The sequence below is a fragment of the Enhydra lutris genome, unplaced genomic scaffold, assembly GCF_002288905.1.
Source record: "Enhydra lutris kenyoni isolate GAN:26980312 unplaced genomic scaffold, ASM228890v2 scaffoldscaffold53, whole genome shotgun sequence".
Taxonomy (NCBI): domain Eukaryota; kingdom Metazoa; phylum Chordata; class Mammalia; order Carnivora; family Mustelidae; genus Enhydra; species Enhydra lutris.
This window is the reverse complement of record NW_019154137.1, coordinates 12,996,624-13,024,241: the sequence shown is the minus strand read 5'-3', so window position 1 is coordinate 13,024,241 and position 27,618 is coordinate 12,996,624. Positions and strand designations below refer to the sequence as shown.

The following is a 27,618-nucleotide window of genomic DNA, read 5'->3' as shown; positions in this document are numbered from 1 at the left end:
GGTGGTGGAAAGATTTTAGAACTACACAGGGGTGGCGTTTTGGTGCACCATGAATGTACCAAATGCCACTGAATTGTTCCCTTTAAAATGGTTAATGTGATGTTATGTGAATTTCACCTTGATAAAATTAAATAAATAAATAAATAGCAAGGAGGTGCATGGATGTTAAAAAAGAGACATTTTTTTTAAATTTTTTAAAAGGAGGGTGGGGTGCAGAAGGAGGGGCCTGGTGTTAAGAATCACTATTGCATTCATATCAAGTTGTCCAGACCTAGTCAAACCACCCTTCTCTATGCTACGGCTGTACCTGCCAATGGAAAGGTCACCCACACCTCTAGCACAAAGACTAGAATTCTAGAACTGCTTGGTATTTCCCCTTTCCTAGCAATTTCATCATGAATGGGGGTCGTAAATTCAAGGGCCACATTTATGAAACCAAATCTAGGATACCTCGTCTGGTAAGTACTGAGCAAATTCCCAGGAACAAGAAATTTACTCAAAACTCCAGGCTCTGTGGCTGTTAAAACTACAGCTCTCGGTGACTCTAGTACTCAAGGGATTGGAAGAATTCAGCCTCAGAGAGTTTACTTACAGTAACAGTAAAAGCCTAACTGAATATGACTGCATTTGAAAGCGCACATTCATTTCCAGTTCTATCGGGCCACCAGACAGGCCACGGCTTCAGTGGTGCCTGCGGTCACTGAGGTTAGAGGACTCCCGGTCCCGGGAGTGCCGGGCCCTCTTATGCCTGTTCGACCTCTCTCGGCTCCTACTTCTACTTCTCTGACTACACCCCTCAGAACGCCCACTGGGCCAGCTGGAATATGTGTCTGAGCTTCGAACTCTGTCTCTATCTCTGTTCTTTTCTTCTCTCTCTTCCTTCCTGATTGAGAACTTATGTTCATGCTTCACCTTCTCTTTCTTCAGCTCCCGCTCTCTGTCCTCTGCGCCACCGCGGCAGGTCGCCCTGACCTCAGGAGAGCTGTGCTGGTGCTTTCGCAGCTCTCTGAGCTCTGACTTCTGGCCCTTCTCTGAGTTCTTGCTGCTGTGCTTTTTAGAGTCAGGGTCATCCTCTTCCTTTACCATCTTGTTTCTGGGTGGTGAAGAGGAGGGTGGCTGCTCTGCCTGTACCTCCCGGTCAGTCTTCTCTTTGTCTTTCTTTCTTCTCTTTTTTTCCTTTTTGTCTGGAGGAAAAAGGGGCACAACCAGTAAGAGGACGATGGAGGAGAGTGAGGGTATGCAAAAGGAAAGCCTGTGGGCAGCAGTGAGAAGCAGTCATACTCTACACTTCCAGAAAGTGTCTCTGAGAAGCCAACTTGGATGGCTGTCCCCCTTGATACGTCAAGTTGCTGTATAAGGCAATTCTCACCCTTAATTACCATGTTAAAGATGCTGCCTCCAAATACAGTCACATTCGGAGGTACTGAGGGATTAGCACTTCAACATATGAATTTGAGGAGACAGAATTCAGCCCGTAATATTAGTCTTTCCACTTTCCCAATTAAAGTAAGATTTCCCACACCTTTTCCCTTCATACTTAAGAACTGATTATCAACTCTCAGTGAACGCTGGGAAGAACAAACACTAAGACTACCTAGAATCTTCTCTTGGGTCTTAACACTTTACCTTTTTTGTGTTTTTTTGTGGGTTTGTCATCTTCAGAACCCTCAGCTGAACTCACTGAGGGGGTGCGAGCGCCACAGCCCTTCTCCTGGAGTTCTTTGGTCACATCATCTGTTTCTTCTGAGTCCTTAGGAGCTCGATAGTTAGACACATGATCCACTCGGATAGTTCGTCCTTTGATCTAAGACAGAGGCAATGCTTCAGCAGAGATGGCCCTCCCATTGGGCTCTTTGAACCCAGCTGCAGAACGCCATGCCTTTGAACCACACCCTTTACCTTCCTGCTAATTCTGTTGCTGGGGAAATCTCTAAAGCAGACCTGCCCAACTGGTGTGTCACAGCACACAGACCTAGGTAATAATTTCCTCAGCCTTTGGGGCAGCCAGCTGGGGCCTGGGGCAGCTGGAGTCCCTGAGGCTCTTGTACCAGGCAGTCTTGTACCTCACAGTCTACCCCAGTGTGCCACACAATAACCTTCATGTTCTACATGTACCATTAAGTGAAAAAAGGCTGGGGCAGTACTGCCCCGAGGGGAAACTGAGAATTTACATGCATAAACAATGAATTACTGGCAGTCTGTAACATTAATTCACTGTAAAACATGATGTGGCCTGGCAGCTAGAACGAATTCCTGAAATCAAGTGCAGTGATGCAGCTGTTTTCTTGATACAGCAATTAGGATGAGGCCAAGGCAGACCAACAGCTGGGAAGGGAAAGAGATCTTTCTTCTTAAGCCCTCACACCTTGCTCTACTCCCACCATACTGGAACAATGGCTCACACTGGTATTTTTGCTGTGAACCAGAACTCTCTGGGTGAACAATAAAAAATTAACCCCTCCCTCACTTAAAAAACATTCAGGCAGAGCCCCTGGGTGGCTCAGTCAGCTGAGTGTCTGCCATAGGCTCAGGTCATGATCCCCGAGCCCCACGGCAGGCTCCCTGCTCAATAGGGGGTCTGCTTCTCCCTCTCCCTCTGCCCCTCCCCCGGCTCCTTCTGTCTCTCTCTCTCTCAAATAAATAAATAAAATCTTCAAAAAATTCAGGCAGATACAGACCTATTCTATAGGCAAAATCATCCAAAATGTTAAAAGTCTGGCTTTTGTTGTTCCCACACAAGAGCAGATTTTTATTCTTACCTTTAAGCCTGAGTAGTCAGTCATTTTTCCTATTCCCCTTTTGAAAACATTTTTGAAAACCTCCCTTTTATGGTGACTCCATTTGACTGCTGGCTCTCTTAAGAATTAAACCTAGTACCTTGTTCCACCCTGTCCTAGAGTCTCCAGCTGTTCCACACTGGTGCAATCAGTGACAAACTCTCCAGGTCAAAAGTCAACCCCCCAACCTATGACAGTGCTTATCCAACTGCAGTGCTTTCCCTAAATAAGCACAGGGACCAGGTAGAGCACCGATAGGCCTGACCTGCCCATCAACTTCTCTCAGGCCAGGGGTGGAGAGGGAACAGAGGAGAAACAACTTCAGAATGAGTTACTTTTGTAGAATTTGTCATCACACTTTAACTAGAGAATTTCCAGGGCCCAGTAATGTTAAGTCAGTGGAGATATATGACAGACCCACAGAGCTCTGTCTTAGAGCATGAAGCCATGAGAGCCCCAAATCCCAATAGAGCATAGCATGGAAGAGCAGCATTTGCTAGTCTTTTTGTTGCCCAGTACATCAGAGATGAGAGTGGGTATGAGAATGGAAAGGTGTGAAGCCAGAGGCTTGGTTGGGAGTGGGGGGCATGATAACTATGCTCCTGGGAAGATGAACATGAGGAAAAGGAACAAGTGTTAGCAGGGTCGTATGCTAGTGAAATTATTTCCTGGGATCATTTCCTGGTCAGTATGTCCCCACACCTCGGCAACCCTCTCAACACACCCAGGTGACCAGTACTGTCCTTGTACCTGTGGCAATCAGGTGGGAAATTAAACTGAACCCTTACATACAGGAAAAGTCCAGCCAAATTCTGTTTAGTGAACACACTCACCTTGATCCCATTAAAATTGTCAACAGCCAGAATTGTGCTCCTCTGGTCTTCATAGCAAAGGAAACAGAATCCTTTGGATTTCCCAGTCTTCTTGTCCCGCACCAGATTAATGTTAACAATCTCCCCATATCTATTTATTTTATAAAAGAGTAAGACACTATTGATTTAAAATGCAAAAACTTCCAGATTAAATGACAAAACAAAATTCAGATAATATAATCTGTATAGGAGACGCATCTAGAACAAGATAACATAAAAAGGTTAAAAATAAAAATTAGACAAAGACAGAGCAGGAACACCCAATTACAAAAATTATGGGTGGTAGTATTAAGATCAAAGATGAATTCAAGGCCAAAAAAATATTTAAATGGGACTAAGAGAGCTCTTTTACACTGAAAAGGGTCCTAATATATTACAAAGATATGTCATGAAACCTTACGCATAAGTTCACAAGTCAAAAATTTAATTAAAGAAACTATTAAAAATAAAAGGAGAAACTAATAACAAAAGTAATGCGATAGTTTAACATGCCACTTAAGTTTATAACACATAAAGTTGACAAAAATAAGGTCAAAGGAATTAATATCAATATATAACTATATATCATAAATATAAATAAATATAACAATGTAACAATTATGTTGTTAATAAATATTAATGTCAAAGTACCGGATACATATATTTGAATCTTACAAAAAGAGGACAATTTCTTCTCAAGAATCCACGAAACATGTATTAAAATTGGTTACAGAATAAACCTCAATAATGTCCAAAAACAGAACAGAACATGTTCTCCAATCACAATGTAATACAGCTGGAAATCATATTTTAAATAAAAAAATGTGCTTCTAGCTAACTTGAAACCTAGCTAACAACTGGATGAAAGTGAAATAAAGAAAAAAAAATCAATGGCAGACTACTTAAAAAACAACAAAAATGAGAAGAATATATACCAGAACTTACAGGATGCAGCTAAAATCACAATCAGAAAAATCTGTGACTTTTAGGAATTTTACTGTTAAAAAGGCAGAATGAATATAAAAGAAAACAAATCAAAGAAAAGCCAATGGGAGTTAATAAAGATAAAAGCACAAAGTAATGGAAAAAAGAAAAAAGTTCTACCTTACTCCTTATACAGAGTTAAATTCCAGGTAAGTGAAAGATTCATAAGCTAAAGAGTAAAGTCATAGAAATAAAATAAGAATTGATGGATACTTAATAACATGTTCACATACATACAGCCCGGCCAGCTATGTAGCACCTTACCTAACAGAAAATACAGGTTTCCCTGCCACCTGAATGTTCACTTTATGCCCCTTCACTTTTACAAAAGACCTATATTAGTACCTGTCTTCACTAACCGAAAGAAAGCTGAAGAGGATTTTCACTTTTATGATATGGTAACTGCTTCATCACTTTATGCCACTGTAGCTTAGAAAGCTTTCACAGAACACTCTACCTTCAGATAGCAAGGGAAACCCGTATTGGAGCTGATTCAACTAAGGACAGGAGCTATTTAACACTGTTTAATATTGTAGGTACAGGCCAGTGCAATTAGAAAGGAGAAATCAAATGTAAAAAATGAAAAAGTAATCTTTTTCATTCTATTTGAAGATTTATTTATGTATATGTTTATATATGTATAGAAAACTCAAGAGAATCGATGACAAAAACAAGCAGTATAGTAATTCAGTAAGGTAACAGGATGTAAAGTTAAAAAAAATAAATCACTCTCTTACAAACAATAATCAGAGGATATAACCAAAGAGAAACCCCATTTGTATTAGCAACAAAAAAAGATAAAATACTTAGAAATAAACTTAACAACAAGCAATGTACAAAGTCCATATAGAGAAAATTTTTTAAAACTGAAAGACACACATAGTATTGAATAAAGACATCCTTTGTTTTTAGGTAGGATGACTCAACATCATAAAGACAGCAACATCTTCCCCCAAGTTAATATTGAAATTTAATGTAGTACAAGTTGTGTTTCACTTTCCTGGAGCTGGATCCATTGATTCTAAAGTTCTTATGGAAAAATGAACATGTAAGAGTAGATGGAAAATCTTTAAAAAAGAACACTGAGGAGTAACTCTCCCAGATATTAAATACACTGAAAAAATGCTATGAATAACTAGTGTGCTGCTGGCACATGAAGAGACAGACAGACCAACAGAAGAGAATAGAAAGCCATGAAAGAGATTCAAGTATATATAGAAAAATTAGTAATATGATAAAGGTGACATCCCAATTTGCTGGGAGAAAATACGAACGTTTTTATAAATGTTGGGACAACTGGAGAGCTACTAAAAAAACACAATGAAATTGGATCTGTGTCTCATACTATACATCAGAATAACTCTAAATGGACCAGAATAACTATAAATATCGGAATAACTTCAATTCATAAAAATGAAACTATACAAGTACTAGAAGGGAGCACAGATGGGCGGGTGGGGAGATATACTATCTAATTATGACTCAAAATCCAGAAGCAACAAAAAAAAAAAAACCCTGATAAATCTGACCATATAAAACACTAGAGTGTGAGACTATACAGGGTCAGCACAAAGGAGTTTTGGGGATGATGGAATTGTTATTCATCCTAACTGTGGGGGTGACTACACAAATCTATACACGTATTAAAGCTCACAGGACTGTACACTCCCTAAAAAAATCAATTTTACCATATAATTTAAACACATGAATGAATAAAAAAATTTTTTAATTTTGCACAGCAAGAAAAAAATCACAATGAAGTCAAAAGACAAATGACAAAATTGGAGAAAATATTTACAACTCTTATCGCAGATAAAGGACCACAAAGCAGTTTTTTTCCTTTCGCTATAAAGAAGATCATCAAGACAACTGGTGAAGCTGAATAAAGTCTGTGGATTAGATAATAATATTGTATCAGTGTTAACTTCCTGAATTTGTTCCCCATACTGAGGTTAAACAAGAGAATGCCCTTGTTGTGGGGGGAAATACATATTGAAGAATTTAGGGATAAATGGGCATCATGTCTGCAACTGACTCTCAAATGGCTCAGAACAAAATAACAGATACACATGGGGAGAAATAACGACAAAACAAATGTAGTAAAATAATAATATCTGGGGAATCTAAGCGGAGGGAAACAGGTATTCTTTACGCTACTTTATAACTTTCTTATTTTAAACCTGAAATTATCTCAAAATAAAAAGTAAAAGAAAAGATAATATAGCAACTCATTTAAACGGACTCCTATAGACCAAACTGGGCCAATTTGAACATCAAGAAATAATAATGATGATAATGTAGTATAATACATCAAATTAAGTAAAGTAAGTCCACAGTAACACAATACATGACAAGTGGTATAACAGAGTTAAAACCATTAAGAGCTTTTGTAAAATCACTAAGAAAATGAGGAACACACCAACAGAAGAAAACAAGCAAGAATATGAAAAGACAACTTAAAATAAACAAGAAATAATGGCATGTAAATCTATAAAAGATGTTTTACCTCACTGATGATTAGAGGGAAAGTAAACTCATAATGAGAAACCATATGACAAATATATTTTTTTAAATAACAGCTGCTAATTAGGATTCAGAAAAATGGACATTCTAGTGAGAGTAGAAACTGGTACAACCTTCTCAGACAGCCATTTGGCTATACTTATAAAACATCTTAAAAATGCTAACACGGGGCTCCTGGGTGGCTCAGTGGGTTAAAGCCTCTGCCCTTCGGCTCAGGTCATGATCCCAGGGTCCTGGGATCGGGCCCCGCATGAGGCTCTCTGCTAGGCGGGGAACCTGCTTCCCCCACTCTCTCTCTGCCTGCCTCTCTGCCTATTTGTGATCTGTTAAATAAATAAATAAAATCTTTAAAAAAATGAAATAAAAAATAAAAATGTTAACATACTGATCTAGTAATTTCACTATGGAAACTATCAGGAATGCATACAAAGGATGTATGTACTATAATGTATACTGCAATACAATTTATAACAGCAAATAATGCCCAACATTTAAAAAAAGATGATAAAGAAATATACCAAAATGTTAACAGCTTTTCTTTAAAGTACGTTCTAATTTCTTCTTTATGCTTTTCCTTTTTCCAAATGTTCTATAATGATTATACATTACCTTGATAATCAGAAAAATTTTTTTTGAAAACTACTGTTACCAATGGCAAAGGCAATCTTCATGGAGAGCAATGTGTACAGCCAAAATAGACAAACACACCAGCTGATCATCACTCAATGCAAGTAAGACAAAAACACTCCCTAGATGGAAGGGTGGACGAGGCAGAGGTATCATAAGGGGTGGAAGTTACAGGTTGCACCTACTGTGAACTTCCAGCTCCCCAAAAGTAGGAGGAAAGAGCCTCTGTCCCTCTCCGGGTGCTTTGCCAGTGTGGGCTGCTGAGGCCCTCTCCCATGGCCTTCTCATGTGTGCTGCCCAATTTCTTTCCCATGGCCCTCTCCCCCACATGCTGCCCAACCAGTGAGGGTCCTTTTCCTATCGGACAGCCCAACCATCCCCTGCCACAGCAATGTCTCTCCCATGGTGTGCTGGCTGTTTGCTTCCCCAAACCCTTCTACCCCAGTCCTCTGCCTGTACATGCTGTCCAACTTTTCTACAACAATCCTCTGCCCTCAGGGCCCCTCTGGCCTTACGGACTATCCAACCATTCTGTGTAGCTCTGAGCTGTGCCTAGCCCCTCTCCTACCAGCTGCCACTACTAGTGCAAGCTGCCAAGATGCTCTCCCACCCAATGCTGCTGCTTTCATCTCACAGCAGAACAAGGAAAGTAAGGTTCACCTCGTCATTCTTATTCCTCATCAGCCTGTAATTCTCAGCTTCCGGGTAAAGAGATAATGGCTCTGCTCATTAACCTTACACTCATCTATAAACTAAGAAAACAAACTACTGACTAAAGCTTTTTGCTTTTTCTCCCATTTCTCTGTGCTTTGCCCTAATGCTACAACACCACACAGATGTAGGCCGGGGGCCCTGTGATCATGGATTACCCTTAGTTTGCAGGAGCCCAAGGAGCCCAAGTAGCCCTGAGTTCCAGTCTGTTCCAGTGTAGGCCCAGGCTGAACAAGCTTCACTGAAAAAGCAATAAAAATAGACCAGAATCCCCAAGACAGCCTCCTAAATCATCCAACTTCTTGGATTTTCCATATTGGAAGAGCTCTACAACCATGTCCTGGGGCTGATCTAGACTACAGGAGACGCTCCAGCCCTCCCCATGCAGGGAGGCCAGTTAGCTTAGCATAAAATAAATGGATTTTGTGTGATGCCACAAAATGCATTATGGAAGCATACTCTGATGACCTAGAAGGCAGGAAATGAAAAAGGACTTACTGTGAGAACACACAGATGATGTCCCCTTCAGTCAGTTCATAAGGAAGCCCTCCTAGAAGAAAAAACCACATTTAACATTTACCAAGTGTCTACAAGCATACCATGCACTAGGCCCAGCACTGGTGGGTGCAAAGAAGAGTAAGCCAGAGAGTCTGCCCTCAAAGAATTCAGTCTGATGATACGACAGAAGCATATATAAAGTGCAGTACTAGTGCAGCAAAAGGAGTGATTAACTGTGGAAAAGTCGGTGTCACCACTAACCAAATACTCCTCACACCCAAAATCTTAGGGACAAAGCAGATAGTTTCCGGCATAAAACTCTGCTTCCACAAACATATCTCGAACACACCTGCTCTTTACCCAGAAATTCACAGCTAAGATCCAAAAATCAGTTTAAATATGAAAATATTAACCTCACCTCACATAGACTAAGGATTTTAAAATTCTTTTAAAATTCTTAATTGTCTTTATAGATAACTTTCAGCATTTCACAGGACATAAATTCCCCTGCAAATCTCTCCTTCTTCATCTGTAAAATGGGGACTTTAGTATTTACTTCACAGAACTGTTGTAAGAATTAAATAAAACAATGGATATAAGTGCTTAGCACAATATCTGGTGCAATAACTTCTTTGAACAAACTGTCATATTACTGGAAGTGACACAAAGTGAATATAGATATGACAATATGGCCGTGGACAGAAGGCAGGAGCTAATTAGATGAGAGAAATGAATTCTGAGGGAAGGGGAAAGGGCAGGGGACTAGCAATCATACAGGATCGTGCCTAAGACCGTGAGTTCTAGAATCCCATAGTTCTGGCTGTCCCACTTACTAGCCATGTGGCCTTAAGGAAGTCCATTAACTTCCCTGCACCCCAGTTTCCCTAGCTGTGTAATAGGGGGACGCGGTATAATAATGGTCTCTGAAACCAAGAAACCAAGTGGCAAGACTCTTACCACAGTGAATGGCAAAGGGTTACTATCATGGACACTGACGTGACAGGGGGAGCAAACTAGAAATGGGAGAGAAAAGAGATATGGAAAACGGATTTACGGGGCAGCCAGCAGAAGGAAATAAAAGTGCGTGATGAATGCTGGGAGGAATGAAAGGCGGGAATGCCGAAAGGTTAGGAAGCAGGCCAGGAGAGGAGCAGCGCAGGAAAAAGATGTGGACCTCACCCAGGAAGATCCAGGCGCTGTCCTTGTACTCGGAGTGCCAGGACACCTTATCTGCCACCCCAAGCTGGACCTCACGCTCATTCAGCTCGTTGATCAGCTTCACTTTAGTTAAAGGGCTGCAGGGGGTGGGGGTGGGGGCAGAAAAACGGACATTAAGAGCGGCCTGGCCAGAGGTAAGGGAGAGCAAAACTAAGGGACTAATTTTCCAGTCTCTGCACCTCTCCTGCCCCTCGGCCCGGCAGACGCTCTACCACCCAAGTCCTGGTGGGCCACCTCCCGCGGCCCGTCCCTACTTCTTCAGAGGTAAACTGAGGCCTTACTTCATCTTCTCAAGTTCGCGCTCAGCACCGAGACACTGACTTCCGGGAGAGTCTGCACCGCGCCTGCGCGGCCCCAGCGTCACGCTCCCATTGGACTCCGCGGAGCTCACGTCGCGCCGGAAGAGCTTGGCCGCGCCGGGGCGTGGCTCCTACGCACTAGCGCGGGAAAGCATTTTCCTTGCTCCGCGGGTTTTGCTCTCCCGGGGAGTTTTTGTCTAGTCCTTCGGTTCGTCTCTCTGTGAAGCGGGGGCACGGGTGTCAGCCGGGTTTATTACAGGACCCTCAGCTGCTGGACTACGCCTGGCATTGATTGGGCTACCTATAAATATTTGCTGAATAAAGACTGAAAAAGGGTGCCCATTAAGGCGACTTTAGACCCAGCCTTTGCTCTCGATGCAAATCCCTACTCGGGCTTCACTCCCAGCCAACTGCTCACGCACACACACATCCATCAAAGCATCTCTGTTCAGGAATAAGAAGATAGGTGAGAGGGTAAATCTTTTTTTCTTTCTCAAATTCAAATGCATAGGCAACTGACCATTGTGCCTCCATAGGCTGAGTTGAATACCCAGATTTGTGTTAAGAGCTGTTACCCTCACCCACCCTTTCCCATTGTCTCGCTCCTACTTAAGCAGGAGGCAGAAATAGTGAAAAAGCTAATAATTGAGCAGATGCTAGATTGTGTACCTAGCAATTCACATGTACTGGCCCTCCATCCTCACAACCACCCTCATGGAATCAATACATACAATTACCCTCCTCATTTTACAGAGGAAGAAACAGATTCAAAGGAAGTACTCTGCCTCTACCTATCAGGTCTGGTTGATTTAATCAGTCCTTACTGAGCATCTGTATGTGTCCTGTATGGCATGTCTGCCGACAGGAATGTAAAGTGAGGTTCTCTGCCTGAGGGAACTAAATAATATCATTGAGGAGACAAGATATATTTGTTTGGTAGACTTCACTCCGAAAATAACCAGGAAATCTCCTAGAGAAGAGATGGTGGCATATAATGTGTGATTTAAGCCATACTGAAGTTTTGAATCCATAGTGTATGTGTCATCATCAATATCTGGTATCAGACCATGCATGGTCTAAAAGTGAAGTTCCAGAGCTGTGTAGTTCTCTGTGTAAGCCTACCTCAGAGCCCCAGGAATTAGGCACTTCATAAAGTACTTTGATGATAATGATGGTGATGATGACTACTGTACACTCAATGACTCAACATCTACCCATGTCCTGCCAAAAACCAGGAGACTCCCCACTATTGACAGTTTCTCTTCATTCATTCTGTTTTTGCCCCTCTCCCAGTCCAACCCAGCTATTCATTAACTTTGTGGAATTAACTTGGCAATGAAAACTAAACAGTGACAGACTGCATACAGGTTTTATCTGCTTCTGGGAATCTTAGGTTGCTTAGCTGTAGGATTGAAGTAGACACTACAAAGTGGTAAACTAGTAAGCATTATCTGGCTGGATTCTTCAGGCAACTGTAAAATGAGAGAAATAGGCCTACACCTGGGTCTTGGTCATCAGGAAGTTTCAAAAGGAAGCTGAAGCAAAAGAGGAGATTAAGACCAACCAAAGGGAAGGACAGTTTAGTTGGCTGGTGGAGGACATGGAAAGACTGCTATCTAGCTAGTGGGTTCAGCAGAGATATTCTGAACCTGGGAGAACTGAAAACCATCCCAGGTTACCTGGGACATCTTCATCAATGTGCTTCCAGTTGGTAGGAAATGGTAGATAAGATGATGCCTAGAGATTTCCACCAGTCTAAGTGGAAAGGGGATGAGGATCCAGGGAACCCTTTGAACTTTAGTGTCTGAGAGGAGGACCAGGGTTTGCTATTCAAGGTGGCTATTAGTGATCTCCACCAGTAACATGGATCTAGCATGCACTGTATGGAGAGCTCAGGTCTAGATTATCGGCCAATGCTAAGGAAGCCAAAGGCAATCCTCACATTCAAGGTAAGGCTAAGCAATATGTCCAGCCAATTTCATCTCTTCACTTCCCACCACATCACATCCCAAAACAACTTTCCCTCCTCACTTCCCTATTTCAAGCAATGCTATCACTATTTTCCTGGTTGTCCAGGTACAAAACAGGGGTTTCATATTTCAGTCTTCCCTATTCCTTACCCAAAGATATCTATCCAATACCAAGTCCTAATAATTGTGCTACTGGAATGTCTATAAAATGCATCTCATCCAGTAACAATTCTGTTTCTTTCTTTTTTTTAAATTTTATTTATTTATTTATTTATTTGAGAGAGAGGGAGTGAGAGAACATGAATGGCGGGGGAGGGGCAGAGGAAGAAGTAGGCTCCCCACTGACCTGGGAGCCAGATTTGGGCCTCTATCCCAGGCCCCAGGATCATGCTATAAGCTGAAGGCAGATGCTTAACTGACTGAGGCACCCAGGCGCCCCTACAGTTCTGTTTCATTACCACGTGCCTTCTAGGTCGTTCAGTACTTGTAGAACTGTCTTGTCCCCTATTCTCCAGTCTTTCCTCCCACTGCTCCCCAACACAAAGCCTCAACTTCAGCCAGGCTTCACTTCTATCCATTTCCTCAGGGGCTCCTTTCATTATCCAACCTAGACACCCTGATGGGAAATCCCCACCACCCTAGGCTGCTCTTCTCTCTCTGAAACCTGCCCAAGCTCCAAACTCCCATCCAGGCATCTCTCAAGCAGGAAATACCCTGACCTCATCAGTCCACAGCGGTGGTTCCCACTTCTGAACTCTGCAGCACATCACAACTCTTCATGTTATCTCCCCAGAAAGAATACGAGATCCTGAAAAATAAAGGTTCTTCCTTTTTAAGCCCTCAGCACCTCAAACACTTTTCTGCACGCATAGCAAGCAACCAATACAACTATTGGTTAATGAAATTGAAAACACAGAGAGCTATGGTTACCTTTAGGGAAGCAGATGAGGAAAGGAAAAGAGAGGCTTTTACTTTCCCTTTTTTTTCTTTCTATACTATTAGAATTTTCTTCCCTTTATCCAGATACCACTTATATTTTGTATTCTTATTCTTTTAAAGATTTTATTTATTTTATTTGACAGAGAGAGCACAAGTAGGGGGAGCGACAGGCAGAGGGAGAGGGAGAAGCAGGCTCCCCGCTGAGCAGAGAGCTCAACACAGGGCTTGATCCCAGGATGCTGGGATCATGACCTGTGCTAATGGCAGACGCTTAACCAACTGAGACACCTAGGTGTCCCATCACTTAAATTATTTATTGCCATGTTATCTTGGCAGAGAGTCATGACCTTTATTTTCTCACTTTTGTCTCTTATTCATTCAACAAATATTTATTGAGCAACTATTACATGCTAGACACTGTTCTAGGTGCTAGGGTTATAATAATAAACAAGGCAAGGAGAGTTCCTGTCCTCATGGAGTTTACATTCTTGGGGAAGAAGGAAAATAAACATATAAATACACATCCAACATTGAAAAGTGCTATGAAGGGTTAGGGACAGAGAGTGACAAAGTTTTGCTATTTTAAAAAGGTGATGGGTCAAAAAAGTCCTCTCTTATAAGCTGACATGGAGATAGAGACCTGGAAGAAGATGGGGAGCAAGCCATGGGGGTGTTTGGGAGAGGAATGTTCAGGCAGAGTGAACAGTAAGTATAAAGGTCCTGAGACAGGAGTGTGTTTGGGAAACAATAAAGAGGCCCAAGTGGCTAGAGAGGAGCAAGCAAGAAAGAGAATGACAGATTTTTGTTTATTTAACAAAATCTGATTCTGTACCCACCATGTACCAGATACTGTTCTAGGTACTTTCCACATATTAACACATTTACTTCTCACAACAATCCTACGTGGTAGATACTATTATCCCATGTTGCAGATGAGGAAATTGGGGCACAGAGAGGTCAAGTCATTTGCCCGATGTCACACAGCTGGTTAATGGTAGACCCAGGATTTGAATCCATGTGGTATGGCTCTAATGTCTGCATCCTTAGCCACTATGCACAGGATAGGTGGGGGTAAGAGGAAGAGATCAGGCAGGGACATGTTGAGTAGCAACTTTAGATTTGACTCAATGTGAGGTGAGAGGCCAACAAAGGATTCTGATCTGGCTTACATTTTAGCAGAATGATCTTGGCTGCAAACTGTGGGGTTGAGGAGAGTAGGTAGAGTCAGGGAGACTAGGAAGCTTTGCAATAATTCAGGCAAGAGATGATGGTGGTTTGCCTCAGGGAGCAGCTAGGGGGAGGGTGGCCCATGCTGGTATTTTTTAAACTAAAAAAATATATATTTTAAAACATAAAGAACACACATGACGCCAACAGAAAGGCATATCCTATGTTTACGAGAGCTCGGGTGCTGGGCTAGATACTGAGGATACTAAAGTAAACAAGACCACAAGACCTAACCCCTGCCTTTGAACAGCTCACAAGGTTGCCAGATAGTTGCATATGTGAATAAACAGAATACAAAGGGATGAGGGTCAAAATGAAGGTGTGAGTGAAATGTCATTGGAACCAGTTGAAGAATCAATTAATTCTGACTACTGGGGGGTCAGTGGGAGTGGAAAGCAGAGTGTCAAGGAAAGCTGCAGCAAGGCAGGGGACAGTTGGAAGGCAGAGAGGAAGACTGGTGTGGAGAAAACAGATGAATTTGGTTGGCAAATTGTTGAGTCTAAAGTACCCAAGGAGCCAACAATGGAGACCAAGGGGGAGGAGGACAGATGAAGATGAAGCAGCTGGGGAAAGTAGGATTCAAGAAGAGAGCAAAAGGTGATCAGTGGGGGCACCTGGGTGGCTCAGTGGGTTAAAGCCTCTGCCTTCAGCTCAGGTCATGATCTCAGGGTCCTGGGATCGAGCCCCGAGTCTTGGCTCTCTGCTCCACAGGGAGCCTGCTTCCTCCTCTCTCTCTCTCTCTCTCTCTCTCTCTGCCTGCCTCTCTGCCTACTGGTGATCTCTGCCTGTCAAATAAATAAATAAATAATCTTAAAAAAAAAAGGTGATCAGTGCTGTCAAGCACTGCAGAAAAGTTCTCATGGTGGAAGCACCTTTAAGTTTTCAGTGTTTATGCCTACTTATTTCAACTGGTCCAAAACAATGTCTGATCCTTAATTATAGGTTGCCTGGAGGAACAGAGAATAAGAAATGATGGGTTCTGTTAACACCATCTTACCATCTCTTCTGGGGATGTTAACCTGAATCCATACATGGGCTTCAGGGAGTGTATAAGGACCCTGCATTTGTTTGTATGATGTGTTTGTTACACGAACATGTATATTTTTAAGGAGAAGGTCCATAGCTTCCAACAGATTCCAAAATGGTTCCATGGTTCAGAAAACAACAGCTAAGGACCACTGCGTTAGAGCATGTAAGCATTATCTGTGAACACTGTCATCCACACATAGTTCAGAGCAGTTTGTAAAGCTTAGCAAGAACAGTTGCAGGACTGGCATGAGCTATGTGAGTCAGATATTGATCAACTGGAAGCACATCACAGCCCTGCTGGCTCCCCCCAGGCTCAGCACAGCTGCTTGCTCCCAGCATCTGACTCTTAGGTATAATCTTGATGAGCTAGACAGAGAATCCCAAACTCTTGAGGAAGTAAGGCCAAGTCACTTCCGGGGTGAACATGCCTTCTAGAAAATATATAGCAGATGTCCTTTTATCACTTGCTTGTTGTTGTTCTACTTTTCTCCAGTGCCCAGGTCAAAGCAGTAGTTTTCCAAACCTCAAACAACATGAAATCCAGAAGTGGCTAAGGGTTATGATGAGCTGACTTTAAAAACAGAATCCAGTTTCATGGAAGAAGGAAAAGAGTAAAGAAGAAATTGCTGGGGCAGTAGATGGCTCTGATTCCCATAGGAGCCCACCTATAATGACAAATCACATTTACTCTAAATTCATGATGTTAAGTCCCCGTTGGCCTACAGGCCTAAGGACCATGCGAGCAGAACTGAACTGAAGGGAGTTATTAGACCAGGTGGGATGAGGAGTAGAGGTAGGTTTAAGGAACTAGAGCTGAATACAAAAGTAATTCTGAGGGATGATAGGAGCCTGCCTAGAGCAGGAGTTCCTAAAACATCATCACAGTGGCACTGAAGCAGGTTGATCTCCAAGCCAAAGACTAGTGAGTGTCCTACCCTCCAGTCTCCAAAACATTCCTTGCATTATCAGCTTTTACTCCCCTCTCAATGATTCTCACTGTTTTGAGGTAGACTTCTTCTAGGGTGTTCTGTTGTTGAGCTACATGGTAGGATGACATATTGAGACCAAGGGGAAGAAGCCAGTTAGCAGGAGTGCCACAAAACACTGATCCAGAGGGTAGGAAACAGTCCACAGATTAGGGAAAGGGGTAGGTGGCCACGCGGCAAAGGAGCCAGACAACTGAGACACATGTTTGTAGAGACCAGAGCAGATGGGTGATCAGAGGGACAAACTGAGAAGCAGGCAAAGCTCTCAGAGATGAGACACGGGACAGGGCTGTGTCCTGGCTCAAGGCCCAGTGACACTGGAGGTAGGCTGGCTGCATTCCTCCTGTGCACAGTGGATGCTGGCATCTGTCACGTGGCTGGGCATAAGTTCGCAAACCATAGGGTGATGCCATAAAGCTTTCACTCTGCCTCTGGTCAGTAACTTACATTTGTGTGACAACATTACAATTCTAGAGAGACCAGCTGGCGTGGTTAGATAAATATAAACTCCGAGACTTGGCAGGCCTGGGTTCAAATCCCAGTTCCATCACATGCTAGCCATGAAACTTCAGGGGGTTTAATTAGCTTCGATTAACTTCTATGCGCATTGGTGATAATATCACCTCACGGGCATATTGTGAGGATTAAAGGAGTTCATGCACGGAAAGTGTGTGTGTTAAAGGTATCACTAACATTAATAATAATCTCCTTAGATTCCAAATACCCCTGGCCATTGTTACAACCCCTCCACCCCTTCTGCAACCCCCAACTCTTACCCTCAGACCTTCCTCGGAAGGAAGCTGGAAATGACCATCTGAGAGCCAGAGGGCTACAATATAAAACTACGCTAGAATGGCCCCTCGAGTGCAGTCTTTCTTGAAGAACACCCTGAATAACCTTCAATAAAGATTTTCAATGAAAAATGCAAGAAATGTTAATTGAATATATACTTTCTCCCCTCACCCCACCCCCACTGCACAAGCCATGGGAATGAACCAAAACTATTTGTACCTCATTACCCAACTCCTAATCTGCAGGGGAGGGAAGGCTTTCCATGCTCTAGTCCCAACAATATAAATAAATAAAAGCGGCAAGAAACTTCTGAGCCCTGGGTGGCAAATGAAAACATCTCTGTACCTGCCATGCCCCTCTGGCCTGCATGAAGGCATAGCTAAGATGCAACAAGATCAGAGCAACCCAGAAGTGCCTAGAAGGATCTTTCTTTCTTTTTTATTTATTTATTTGACAGAGAGAGATCACAAGTAGGCAGAGAGGCAGGCAGAGAGAGAGGAGGAAGCAGGCTCCCTGCTGAGTAGAGAGCCCAATGTGGGGCTCGATCCCAGGACCCCGAGATCATGACCTGAGCCGAAGGCAGAGGCTTAATCCACTGAGCCACCCAGGTGCCCCAGGATCTTTCTTTCTTTTAAAGACCCTTATAGCCTAGCAGGGAGCAAAGCTTTACAAGGCTTGCTTGTAGGCCCCCAAGAGGGCAGGCATTCTGCTGGGCTTCATGGTCATTAGCATTTGGCACCTGAGTCCAGCAAGGGGCTCTTTTTTTTTTTCTTTTTTAAGATTTTATTTATTTAACAGAAAAAAAGATCACAAGTAGGCAGAGAGGCAGGCAGAGAAAGAGGGGAAAGCAGGCTCCCTGCTGAACAGAGAGCCTGATGCAGGGCTCGATTCCAGGACCCTGAGATCAAGACCTGAGCTGAAGGCAGAGGCTTTAATGCACTGAGCCACCCAGGCACCCTGAGATGCTCTTTCCTGATAAAACCTTCATGGTATCACAACCAAATCTCTTTCAGGCATCAGGCACTGCCAAACAGCAATATAGTCAGGACTCAGTTTTCGAACTGTCTCCTCATATTAACCCTTTAGTTCAATGTATGAGTTTTCTATTGCAATATAACAAATCACCACAAACCTACTGCTTAAAACATCATGAATGTGAGGATTCGGGGGGGCGGGCAGGGAAGGAAAAAAATGAAACAAGATGGGATCGGGAGGGAGATAAACCATAAGAGACTCTTTATCTGACAAAATTAACTGAGGGTAGCTGGGGGGGAAGGAGGATAGAGAGAGGGTGGCTGGGTTATGGACATTGGGGAGGGTATGTGATATGGTGAGTGCTGTGAAGTGTGTAATCCTGATGATTCACAGACCTGTACTCCTGGGGCAAATAATACATTATATGTTAATAAAAATAATTAATAAAGTATAAAAAATGAATTTATTATCTTACAGTTCTCAAGGTCAGAAGTCCAAAATCAGTTTCACATCAAAGCATCACAGTGGAGGCACCTAGATGGCTCAGTCGGTTAAGCATCTGCCTTCGGCTCAGGTCATGATCCCAGGGTCCTGGGATGGAGTCCCGCCATCAGTCTCCCTGCTCAGTGGGGAATCTGTTCCTTCCTCTCCCTCTACCCCTACCCCCCTCATGCTTGCTCTCTCTCTCAAATAAATAAATAAAATCTTTAAAGAAGAAAGATAATAAAGTGCTAAATGAAAGAGGCACTAGCAAGAACAGAAAGCAGGAGTGGGAAGATAAATGGAGAGGTATATGTGAGTCCAGAGTCCTAGATTTCATTGGGCTTAGGGTAAAAATTAATCCTCATTTTCCACAATCACTGGACTTTGCTGACCAAAAAAGAGGGAAGGGTCTCCTACTTAAGTTCAGCTCAAGCACCAGTGGAGAAACCCAAAGCATAGACTTGTCAGCTTGAAGGCCAGAGGTCATAGGATGAGCAAAGGCACAGAGACACAAACTGGTAAGAAAAGGGACAACATGTAGTCTCTATGGTTGATAAGAACCAAGACAAATTCTTGGTGGCTGTCCCACACAGGCTTCTGACCTGACTGTTTTCAACACCTGCTGCTTATGAACTGTATGGCCTTGGGCAAATAAGTCACCCTCTGCATGACTTGGTTTTCCCATCTGTAAAATCAAGGTATTACTAGTACCTACCTTACAGAAGTTTTGTGAGGATAAAAGGAGAATACATTGTACATATAGGACAGACTCAGCATTTAAAGGTCCCATAAGGGGTTCCTGGATGGTGCAGTCAGTTGGGCATCCGACTCACTCTTGATTTCAGCTCCAGACATGATCTCAGGGTCATGGCATCGGGCCGTGCATCCGGCTCTGTGCTGGGAGCAGAGCCTGTTTGTCTCTCTCCCTTTGCTTTTCCCCCTGCTCTCTCTTGTAGATAAATAAATAAAATACTTAAAAAAAATAAAGGCCCCATAAATGTTAGCGGGTATCACTGCTATAAGGAGGCTCAGAAGTTCCAGAAATCTAAGGCTGTTTCCTCAAAGTGTCTCCCATTCTAAGAAGAGACTAAAGCCTCAAATACTGATTTTTCCCACCCTGTTTTACCATGCCATTTCTCCCAATCTGCACACACACACCTCGTTCTACAGCTACAGCACAGGCAAGTAACAATACGAGCAAAAGCAAATACATAACTATATATATTCGTATATAAAATGTGTGTGTGTGGTCTGCAAAGGGCCTTGGCAAAGTGGTTCCTGAGCTGGAATGGGGAGGAGGTTGAGGAGGTTTTTTCCTTTTGAAATTATATGAATAGGTACTCGCCGTGAAAATATATAACAAGTCAGAAGTATTCAAAGTAAATGTGACAGTCACTCTCTGAACACCACCCCCAACCCCGGTCCCCTCCTCAGTTATTCCCTCTCTGTTAACGTGCATTGATTCTGATTTCTATGCATTTTTTCACACACACAAAACTGGGGTGTGGGGTTTTATTTTCATAAGTAGGTCCAGATTCTACATACTGATGTGTGACTTGATTTTCAATCAACAATATGCTTTGGAGGTCTGTGTGAGGACACATAACTCTATCCCATTCTTTTCATATCACTGCATAATATCTAATAGCAATGGAGGTACCAGTCTAGTCATTCACAAAGAGATATTAAATGTCCCTGCTGCCTTTGTCCTTGGGCTAGATGCAGCTAAACCATAGAGGCAAATGGCTGGTCTACGCACAACAAGGAATCCGGTGTGACTTGTTTTGGATATCTTCCTAGAGCTCCTCTCCCAGAGGCCCAGCTCTGAAGGCGGCCTCTGCTGAAGCCTGGCTCCTCCTCCACTCCCACTCCAGGTGAAGGCTCTGGTTCTCGGTCCCATGCCCTCAGGGTGGATGAAGCACCCCGCTGCATCCTTGGTGAAAGCCCACTATAACCCACTATGACCATTTAATTCATTGGTTATGGGAAGTTTGACCAGAGAATAAGCCCTCTCGTCCTTCACCTTCCTCCCCTTTGTCAGCCCCAGCTTGTTTACCTTGTCAGTGCTCCACTCTGTAGACTCTGAGAACCCTCAGCCTCAGGACCATGAGGACTGACCACCGAGCTTCCAGGAAGGAACCATGTTCTCTGTGGTGTTGATCCCCTGGCATGGGCACAGCCATAGGACATATAGCTGAGTCCATGGGGTAGTGTGAGAAAAGGGACAGAAAAGCTCAAGGAGGACACAGAGGTGGGGAAAGCTAAGAAAGAAGGGAGGGGGCTAAGGGGGGGTAAGGATTCCCAGGGGCCCCTTCAAAAATAGGTTGCATAGGGACTAAAAGCCAGCTCAATGGGAATAACAACATTTTGCAGATGTTTTGCACCACCACAAGAATTCCCTCTATTGCCCTCCAGACAGGTAAGCATTCAGGCTCTGCTTGCATACTTCCAATGGCGGGGAGTTCACTATTCTCCAAAGCTGCTGAGATTAGTTTAAATCAGCTTGTGGGTGCCTGAGAGGACAAGACAGAAAACAAGAGAGTGTTGACAGCTAAAACAAATAAACGTCTAGGACATGAGCAAAGGAAGATTACACTAAGTAGAGGATCTTTCAGGGATGGATAGAGAAGACATGAGCAGCAGAGAAGACTGGTGTGGTAGGCAGAAAAATGCTCCCCCCAAAGATGTACATGTCCTAATCCCCAGAACCTGTGAATATTTTTTACCTTACCTAGCAAAAGTCACTTTGCAAATGTGACTGAGTTAAGGATCTTGACACGTGGAGGATATCATGGATTATCTAGGTAGACTCAATATAATTACAAGGTTCCTTAAAAGAGGGAGGCAGGAGGATCAGAGGAGATGTGACTATGGAAACAGAGGTTGGAGTGATGTGCCATAGGCCAAGGCATGCAGGCAGCCTCTAAAAGCAGAAAAAGGCAAGGCAAGGAAACTATTTTCTCCTGGAGCCTCCCAAAGGAATCCAGCCCTTCCAGCACCTTGATTTGAGCCCTGTAAGCCCTGTTTCAGACTTCTGACCTCAAGAAAGGTAAGATAGTATATTTATGTGGTTTAAGCCACTAAGTTTGTGACAGTTGAAGCAGAATAGTTAACTCATGTAAACCAGGCACCTGAGAGTGGGAAGGAAGAAAGGACAACTTGAATGTGTACACAGATCACCTGGGGATCTTGCTCCAAGGCAGACTCTGCTTCTGTAGGTCTTGGGCAGGGCCTAGGATTCTGCATTTCTCCAAGCTCACAGGTCATACCAATGCTCCTGATCTGAAACACACTTGGATTAGCAAGAGACTAGAAGACACTCCATAAAGATACGTGTGTAACATTTTACAGTTCATGAAGCCTTTTCATATCCATTATACTTCAGGGGTACCAGGCGGGCTCAGTCCGTGGAGCATGGGACTCTTGGTCTCAGGGTTGTGAGTTCAACCCCATGTTGAGTATCAAGATTAGTTATAAATTATCCATCTTACCTCATTTTTTCATCCCTGCAATGCTATGACATCGGAATTACTGTCCCCATGTTGCCACATAAGGAAGCCAGTGCTAAGTCAGAGAGCTGAAGTCATTTGTCCAAGCAAAGTCAGAGATAGTGCTGGGCTGGCCCCCAGATTTCCTGACTGCAGCCGCCTGTGCTTCTGCCATTGAACAGCAGTTCTCATCACTGGCTGAATATTAGAATCCCATGAGGAGATTTCCAAACTCCAGATGCATAGGTCACACCCCAAACTAATGATATCAGAAGCTCTTGGTATATGACCCAAACATCCATATTTTCAGAATCCCCAAGTAATTCCACAGCACAGCTAAGATTAAGAACCATTTCACTAGAGCCTTCATTCTCAAATGGGGTCCCCGAATCAGCATCAGCATCACCTGGGAGCTTGTTAGAAATGCAGATTCTTAAACTGGGAGCAAGACGGCAGAGGAGTAGGAGACCTAAATTTCATCTGGTCCCAGGAATTCAGCTTGATAGTTATCAAAGCTTCCTGAACACTTACAAACTCAACAGGAGATCAAAGAAAATAGCAGCAATTCTAGGAACAGAAAAACGACCGCTTTCTGGAAGGTAGGACATGCAGAGAAGTGAACCCAAGGCAATATACAGGAAGATAGACAGTGGGGAGAGGGAGCTTCCATCAGCGGGCTTCTGGCAAGTGAGAGAGCAGCAGAGCACAAAATCAGAACTTTTAGAGGTCTGGTCCACAGAGGGACCTCACTCCAGTGGCTAAGTGGGTGGCAGAACCCCCACTGATAGTGTGGTCTCAGGACCCTCAGTGACACAGAAAAGACTGGGGGTGCCTGAGTGTGGTAGAGCTCCCAAGTGTCACAGCAGGAAAGCTGACTGCAAAGACAGAGTTGAGGAGTGCGCTCTCAGCTCAGGGTTGCCATAAACTGAGATCCATGGTACAGTTGGGCCACAATTCTTCAAAGTAGTAGATCCTACGAGGCTCCCCTTCCTCTACTGGGAGGAGTGGCATGGGAGTATGCTGCAAGAATCTGCTGGGTTTGGAGACTCCAAACAGGTCCATCTGCCAGAGATACAAATGTTCAGTCACAGGCTGGGTGAATACAGAGTGTGGCCAGAGACCATGGAGATGAGAGTGATTGCTTTTTTCTGAGGGTACACTGAGGGGTGGGACCCCCATTTCTCAGCTCCTCCAGGGCCAGATATTGGGAGGCTTCCATTTTCATTCTTATCCACCAAAGCTGTACAGAAAGCTTTCAGGGAACAAAAGCTACTAAGAGCAAACCCAAGCAGATTACTTAGCCTGGACCCTGGCAAGGGCAGTGCAATTCCTCCTCAGGCAAAGACATTTCAGAATTACTACAACAGGCCCCCTTCCCCAGAAGATCAGCAAGAACATCAAGCCAAGACCAAGTTTACCAATCAATGAGAACTGCAAAATTCCAGTGCTAGGGGAATAAAACACATAGAATTCATGGCTTATTCCCGATGATTCTTTGGTCTTTCAAAGTTAATTTTTTTTAAAGATTTTTTTTTATTTATTTGACAGACAGATCACAAGTAGGCAGAGAGGCAGGCAGAGAGAGAGAGGAGGAGGAGGCAGGCTCCCTGCTGAGCAGAGAGCCTGACGCAGGAATCGATCCCAGGACCCTGAGATCATGACCTGAGCCGAAGGCAGAGGCTTTAACCACTGAGCCACCCAGGAGCCCCTCAAAGTTAATTTTTTTAATTTTCTTTCTTTTTTTCTTTTTTTTATTTTTTCTTCTTTCCTTTTTCAACCAACATCTTATCTTCTCAATACCTTTTTCAAAATCTTTTTTAATTTTCATTTTTACAGTCATAGTCTATCCCTTCATTGTATTTAACCTTATTTTTTGTATATATGTAAGTATTCCTTTCTTTAAAATTTTGGGATACGGTTTCTTCTAACAGACCAAAATATACCTTAAATCTAATGATCTAGTGTATGGCTTGTTTCCTTTGTTTGTTTCTTTTAATTTTTTTCTTTCTTTTCAGCCAACTTCTTATCAACTCCCTTTTTTTTAAAGATTTTGTTTATTTATTTGACAGACAGAGATCACAAGCAGGCAGAGAGACAGGCAGAGAGAGAGGAGGAAGCAGGCTCCCCACTGAGCAGAGAGCCCAATGCGGGGCTCGATCCCAGGACCCTGGGATCATGACCTGAGCCGAAGGCAGAGGCTTTAACCCACTGAGCCACCCAGGCAGCCCCCCCCCATCAGTTCCTTTTTTAAAATCTTTTTAAGTTTCTATCTTTATAGTCATATTCCATCCCATTTACCTTTATTTTTGTGTGAATATATATATATATATATATATATATATATATATATATATGTTTTTCTTTCTTTAAAATTTTGGGAGGCAGTTTCTTCTAACAGACCAAAATAACACCCAAAATCTAGTGTGTGGCTTTGTTCTATTCACCAGCCTAATCATATTCTTTTGGGTTTTTTCCCTTTCTTTTCTCCCTGGTTTCGGGTCTCTTCTGATTTGTTTAGTGTCTATTTTTCTGGGGTCATTGTTACACTTTTAGCATTTTGTCCTCTCATTCATCTATTCTTCTCTGGACAAAATGAAAAAACTCACCTCAAAGAAAAGAACAAGAGGCAGTACTGACTGCCAGGGACCTAATCAATACGGACATTAGTAAGATGTCGGAACTAGAGTTCAGAATGCTGATTATAAAGATACTAGCTGGGCTTGAAAAAAGCATAGAGGATACTCAAGAATCCCTTTCTGGAAAAATAAAAGAACTTAAATCTAACCAAGTCAAAATCAAAAAGGCTATTAATGAGGTGCAATAAAAAATGGAGGCTCTAACTGCTAGGACAAATGAGGCAGAAGAGAGAATTAGTGATACAGAAGACCAAATGATGGTGAATAAAGAAGCTGAGAAAAAGAGAGATAAACAACTACTGGATTGTGAAGGGAGAATTCAAGAGATAAGTGATACCATAAAATGAAACAAAATTAGAATAATTGGGATCCCAGAAGAAGAATAAGAAAGAGAGAGAGAGGCAAAAGGTACATTGGAACAAATTATAGCAGAGAACTTCCCTAATTTGGGGAAGGAAACAGGCATCAAGATCCTGGAGGCACAGAGAACCAAGCTCAAAATAAAAAGAGGTCAACACCCATCATCTAATAGGAAAACTTAGAAGTCTGAGAGACAAAGAGAAAATCCTGGAAGCAGCTCGGGACAAGAGGTCTGTAACCTACAACAGTACAAACTTTAGATTGGCAGCAGACCTATTCATAAAGACCTGGTAGGCCAGAAAGGACTGGCACGATATATTCAGAGTACTAAATGAGAAAAATATGCAGCCAAGAATACTATATCCATCTAGGCTATCACTGAAAATAGAAGGAGAGATTTTAAAAAAAACTTCCAGGACAAACAAAAACTAAAAGAATTCATAAACAGTAAACCAGCCCTACAGGAAATATTGGAAAGGGGTCCTCCAAGCAAAGAGAGAGCCTAAAAGTACATAGACCAGAAAGGAACAAGACAATATACAGTAACAGTCACCTTACAGACAATACAAAGGCACTAAATTCATATCTTTCAATAGTTATCCTGAATGTAAATGGGCTAAATGCCCCAATCAAAAGACACAGGGTATCAGACTGGATAAAAAAAAACAAGACCCACCAATATGCTGTCTGCCAGAGACTCATTTTAGACCCAAAAACACCTCCAGATTTAAAATGAGGGAATGGAAAACCATTTACTATGCTAATAGACATCAAAAGAAAGCTGGAGTGGCAATCCTTATACCAGACAAATTAGATTTTAAGCCAAAGACTATAATAAGAAATGAGGAAGGACACTATATCATACTTAAAGGGTCTATCCAACAAGAAGATCTAACAATTTTAAATATCTATGCCCCTAACATGGAAACAGCCAATTATATAAACCAGTTAATAACAAAATCAAAGAAACACATCAACAATAATACAATAATAATAGGGGACCTTAACTCCCCCCTCACTGAAATGGACAGATCATCCAAGCAAAAGATCAACAAGGAAATAAAGGCCTTAAATGACACACTGGACCAGATGGACATCACAGATATATTCAGAACATTCCATCCCAAAGAAACAGAATACACATTCTTCTCTAGTGCACATGGAACATTCTCCAGAATAGATCACATCCTGGGTCACAAATCAGGTTTCAAATTAGGTACCAAAAGATTTGGGATCAGTCCCTGCATATTTTTGAATCACAATGCTTTGAAACTAGAACTCAATCACAAGAGGAAAATTGGAAAGAACTCAAATTTGGGAGGCTAAAGAGCATCCTACTAAAGAATGAATGGGTCAACCAGGAAATTAAGGAAGAATTAAAATTCATGAAAACAAATTAAAACACAACTGTATCCCTAGACACATTGCCAAAGGCAAGGGAAGCAAGGACAAAAATGAACTATTGGGACTTCATCAAGATCAAAAGTTTTTGCACAGCAAAGGAAACAGTCAACAAAACCAAAAGACAACCAAGAGAATGGGAGAAGATATTTGCAAATGATGTATTAGATAAAAGGCTAGTATCCAAAGTCTATAAAGAACTTATCAAACTCAACACCCAAAGAAAAATAATCCCATCAAGAAATGGGCAGAAGACATGAACAGACATTTCTGCAAAGAAGACATCCAAATGTCCAACAGACACATGAAAAAATGTTCAATATTACTCAGCATCAGTAAAGTACAAATCAAAACCACAATGAGATACCGCCTCACTTGAGTCAGAATGGCTAAAACTAACCAGTCAGAAAATGACAGATGTTGGTGAGGATGTGGAGAAAGGGGAAATCTCCTACACTGTTGGGGGTAATGCAAGCTGGTGCAGCCACTCTGGAAAACAGTATGGAGGTTCCTCAAAAAGTTTAAAATAGAGCAATCTTATGACCTAGCAATTGTACCACTGGGTATTCACCCCAACAATACAAATGTAGTGGCCCAAAGGGAGAGGGGCATCCCGATGTTTATAGCAGCAATGTCCATAAGAGCCAAACAATGGAAAGAGTCTAGATATCCATCAACAGATGAATGGATAAAGAAGATTTGGTGTATATATATACACAATAGAATATCATGCAGCCATCAAAAAATTGAAATATTGCCATTTGCAACAACGTGGATGGAACTAGAGGGTATTATGCTGAGTGAAATAAGTCAATCAGCGAAAGACAATTATCATATGATCTCC

The 27,618-nt window shown here is 42.5% G+C and overlaps 1 protein-coding gene across 1 annotated transcript; it reads right to left on the bottom strand.

Annotated features, from left to right (window-relative positions):
* Positions 1 to 162: 162 nt before the first annotated feature.
* LOC111157244 (RNA binding motif protein, X-linked 2) lies at positions 163 to 11,561 on the bottom strand. The gene is made up of 7 exons (XM_022518517.1): positions 11,436 to 11,561; positions 10,471 to 10,619; positions 10,151 to 10,266; positions 8,972 to 9,023; positions 3,611 to 3,740; positions 1,627 to 1,804; positions 163 to 1,184 (listed from the first exon to the last, which is right to left on the bottom strand). Exons 1-7 carry the CDS (start codon positions 11,559 to 11,561, stop codon positions 682 to 684), a joined length of 1,254 nt encoding a protein of 417 aa, XP_022374225.1. The 3' UTR covers positions 163 to 681.
* Between the last annotated feature and the right edge of the window lie 16,057 nt (positions 11,562 to 27,618).

What these genes read in the sequence shown, in the direction of transcription:
- LOC111157244 (XM_022518517.1), bottom strand. Translation starts at nt 11,561, where the DNA reads ATGCATGGTCTGATACCAGATATTGATGATGACACATACACTATGGAT. An exon ending in ATTTCCTGGTTATTTTCGGA is followed by an intron (nt 10,620 to 11,435) that starts GTGAAGTCTACC and finishes GCTAGTGCGTAG; the next exon opens with GAGCCACGCCCCGGCGCGGC. An exon ending in CAGCGCCTGGATCTTCCTGG is followed by an intron (nt 9,024 to 10,150) that starts GTGAGGTCCACA and finishes TTTTTCTTCTAG; the next exon opens with GAGGGCTTCCTTATGAACTG.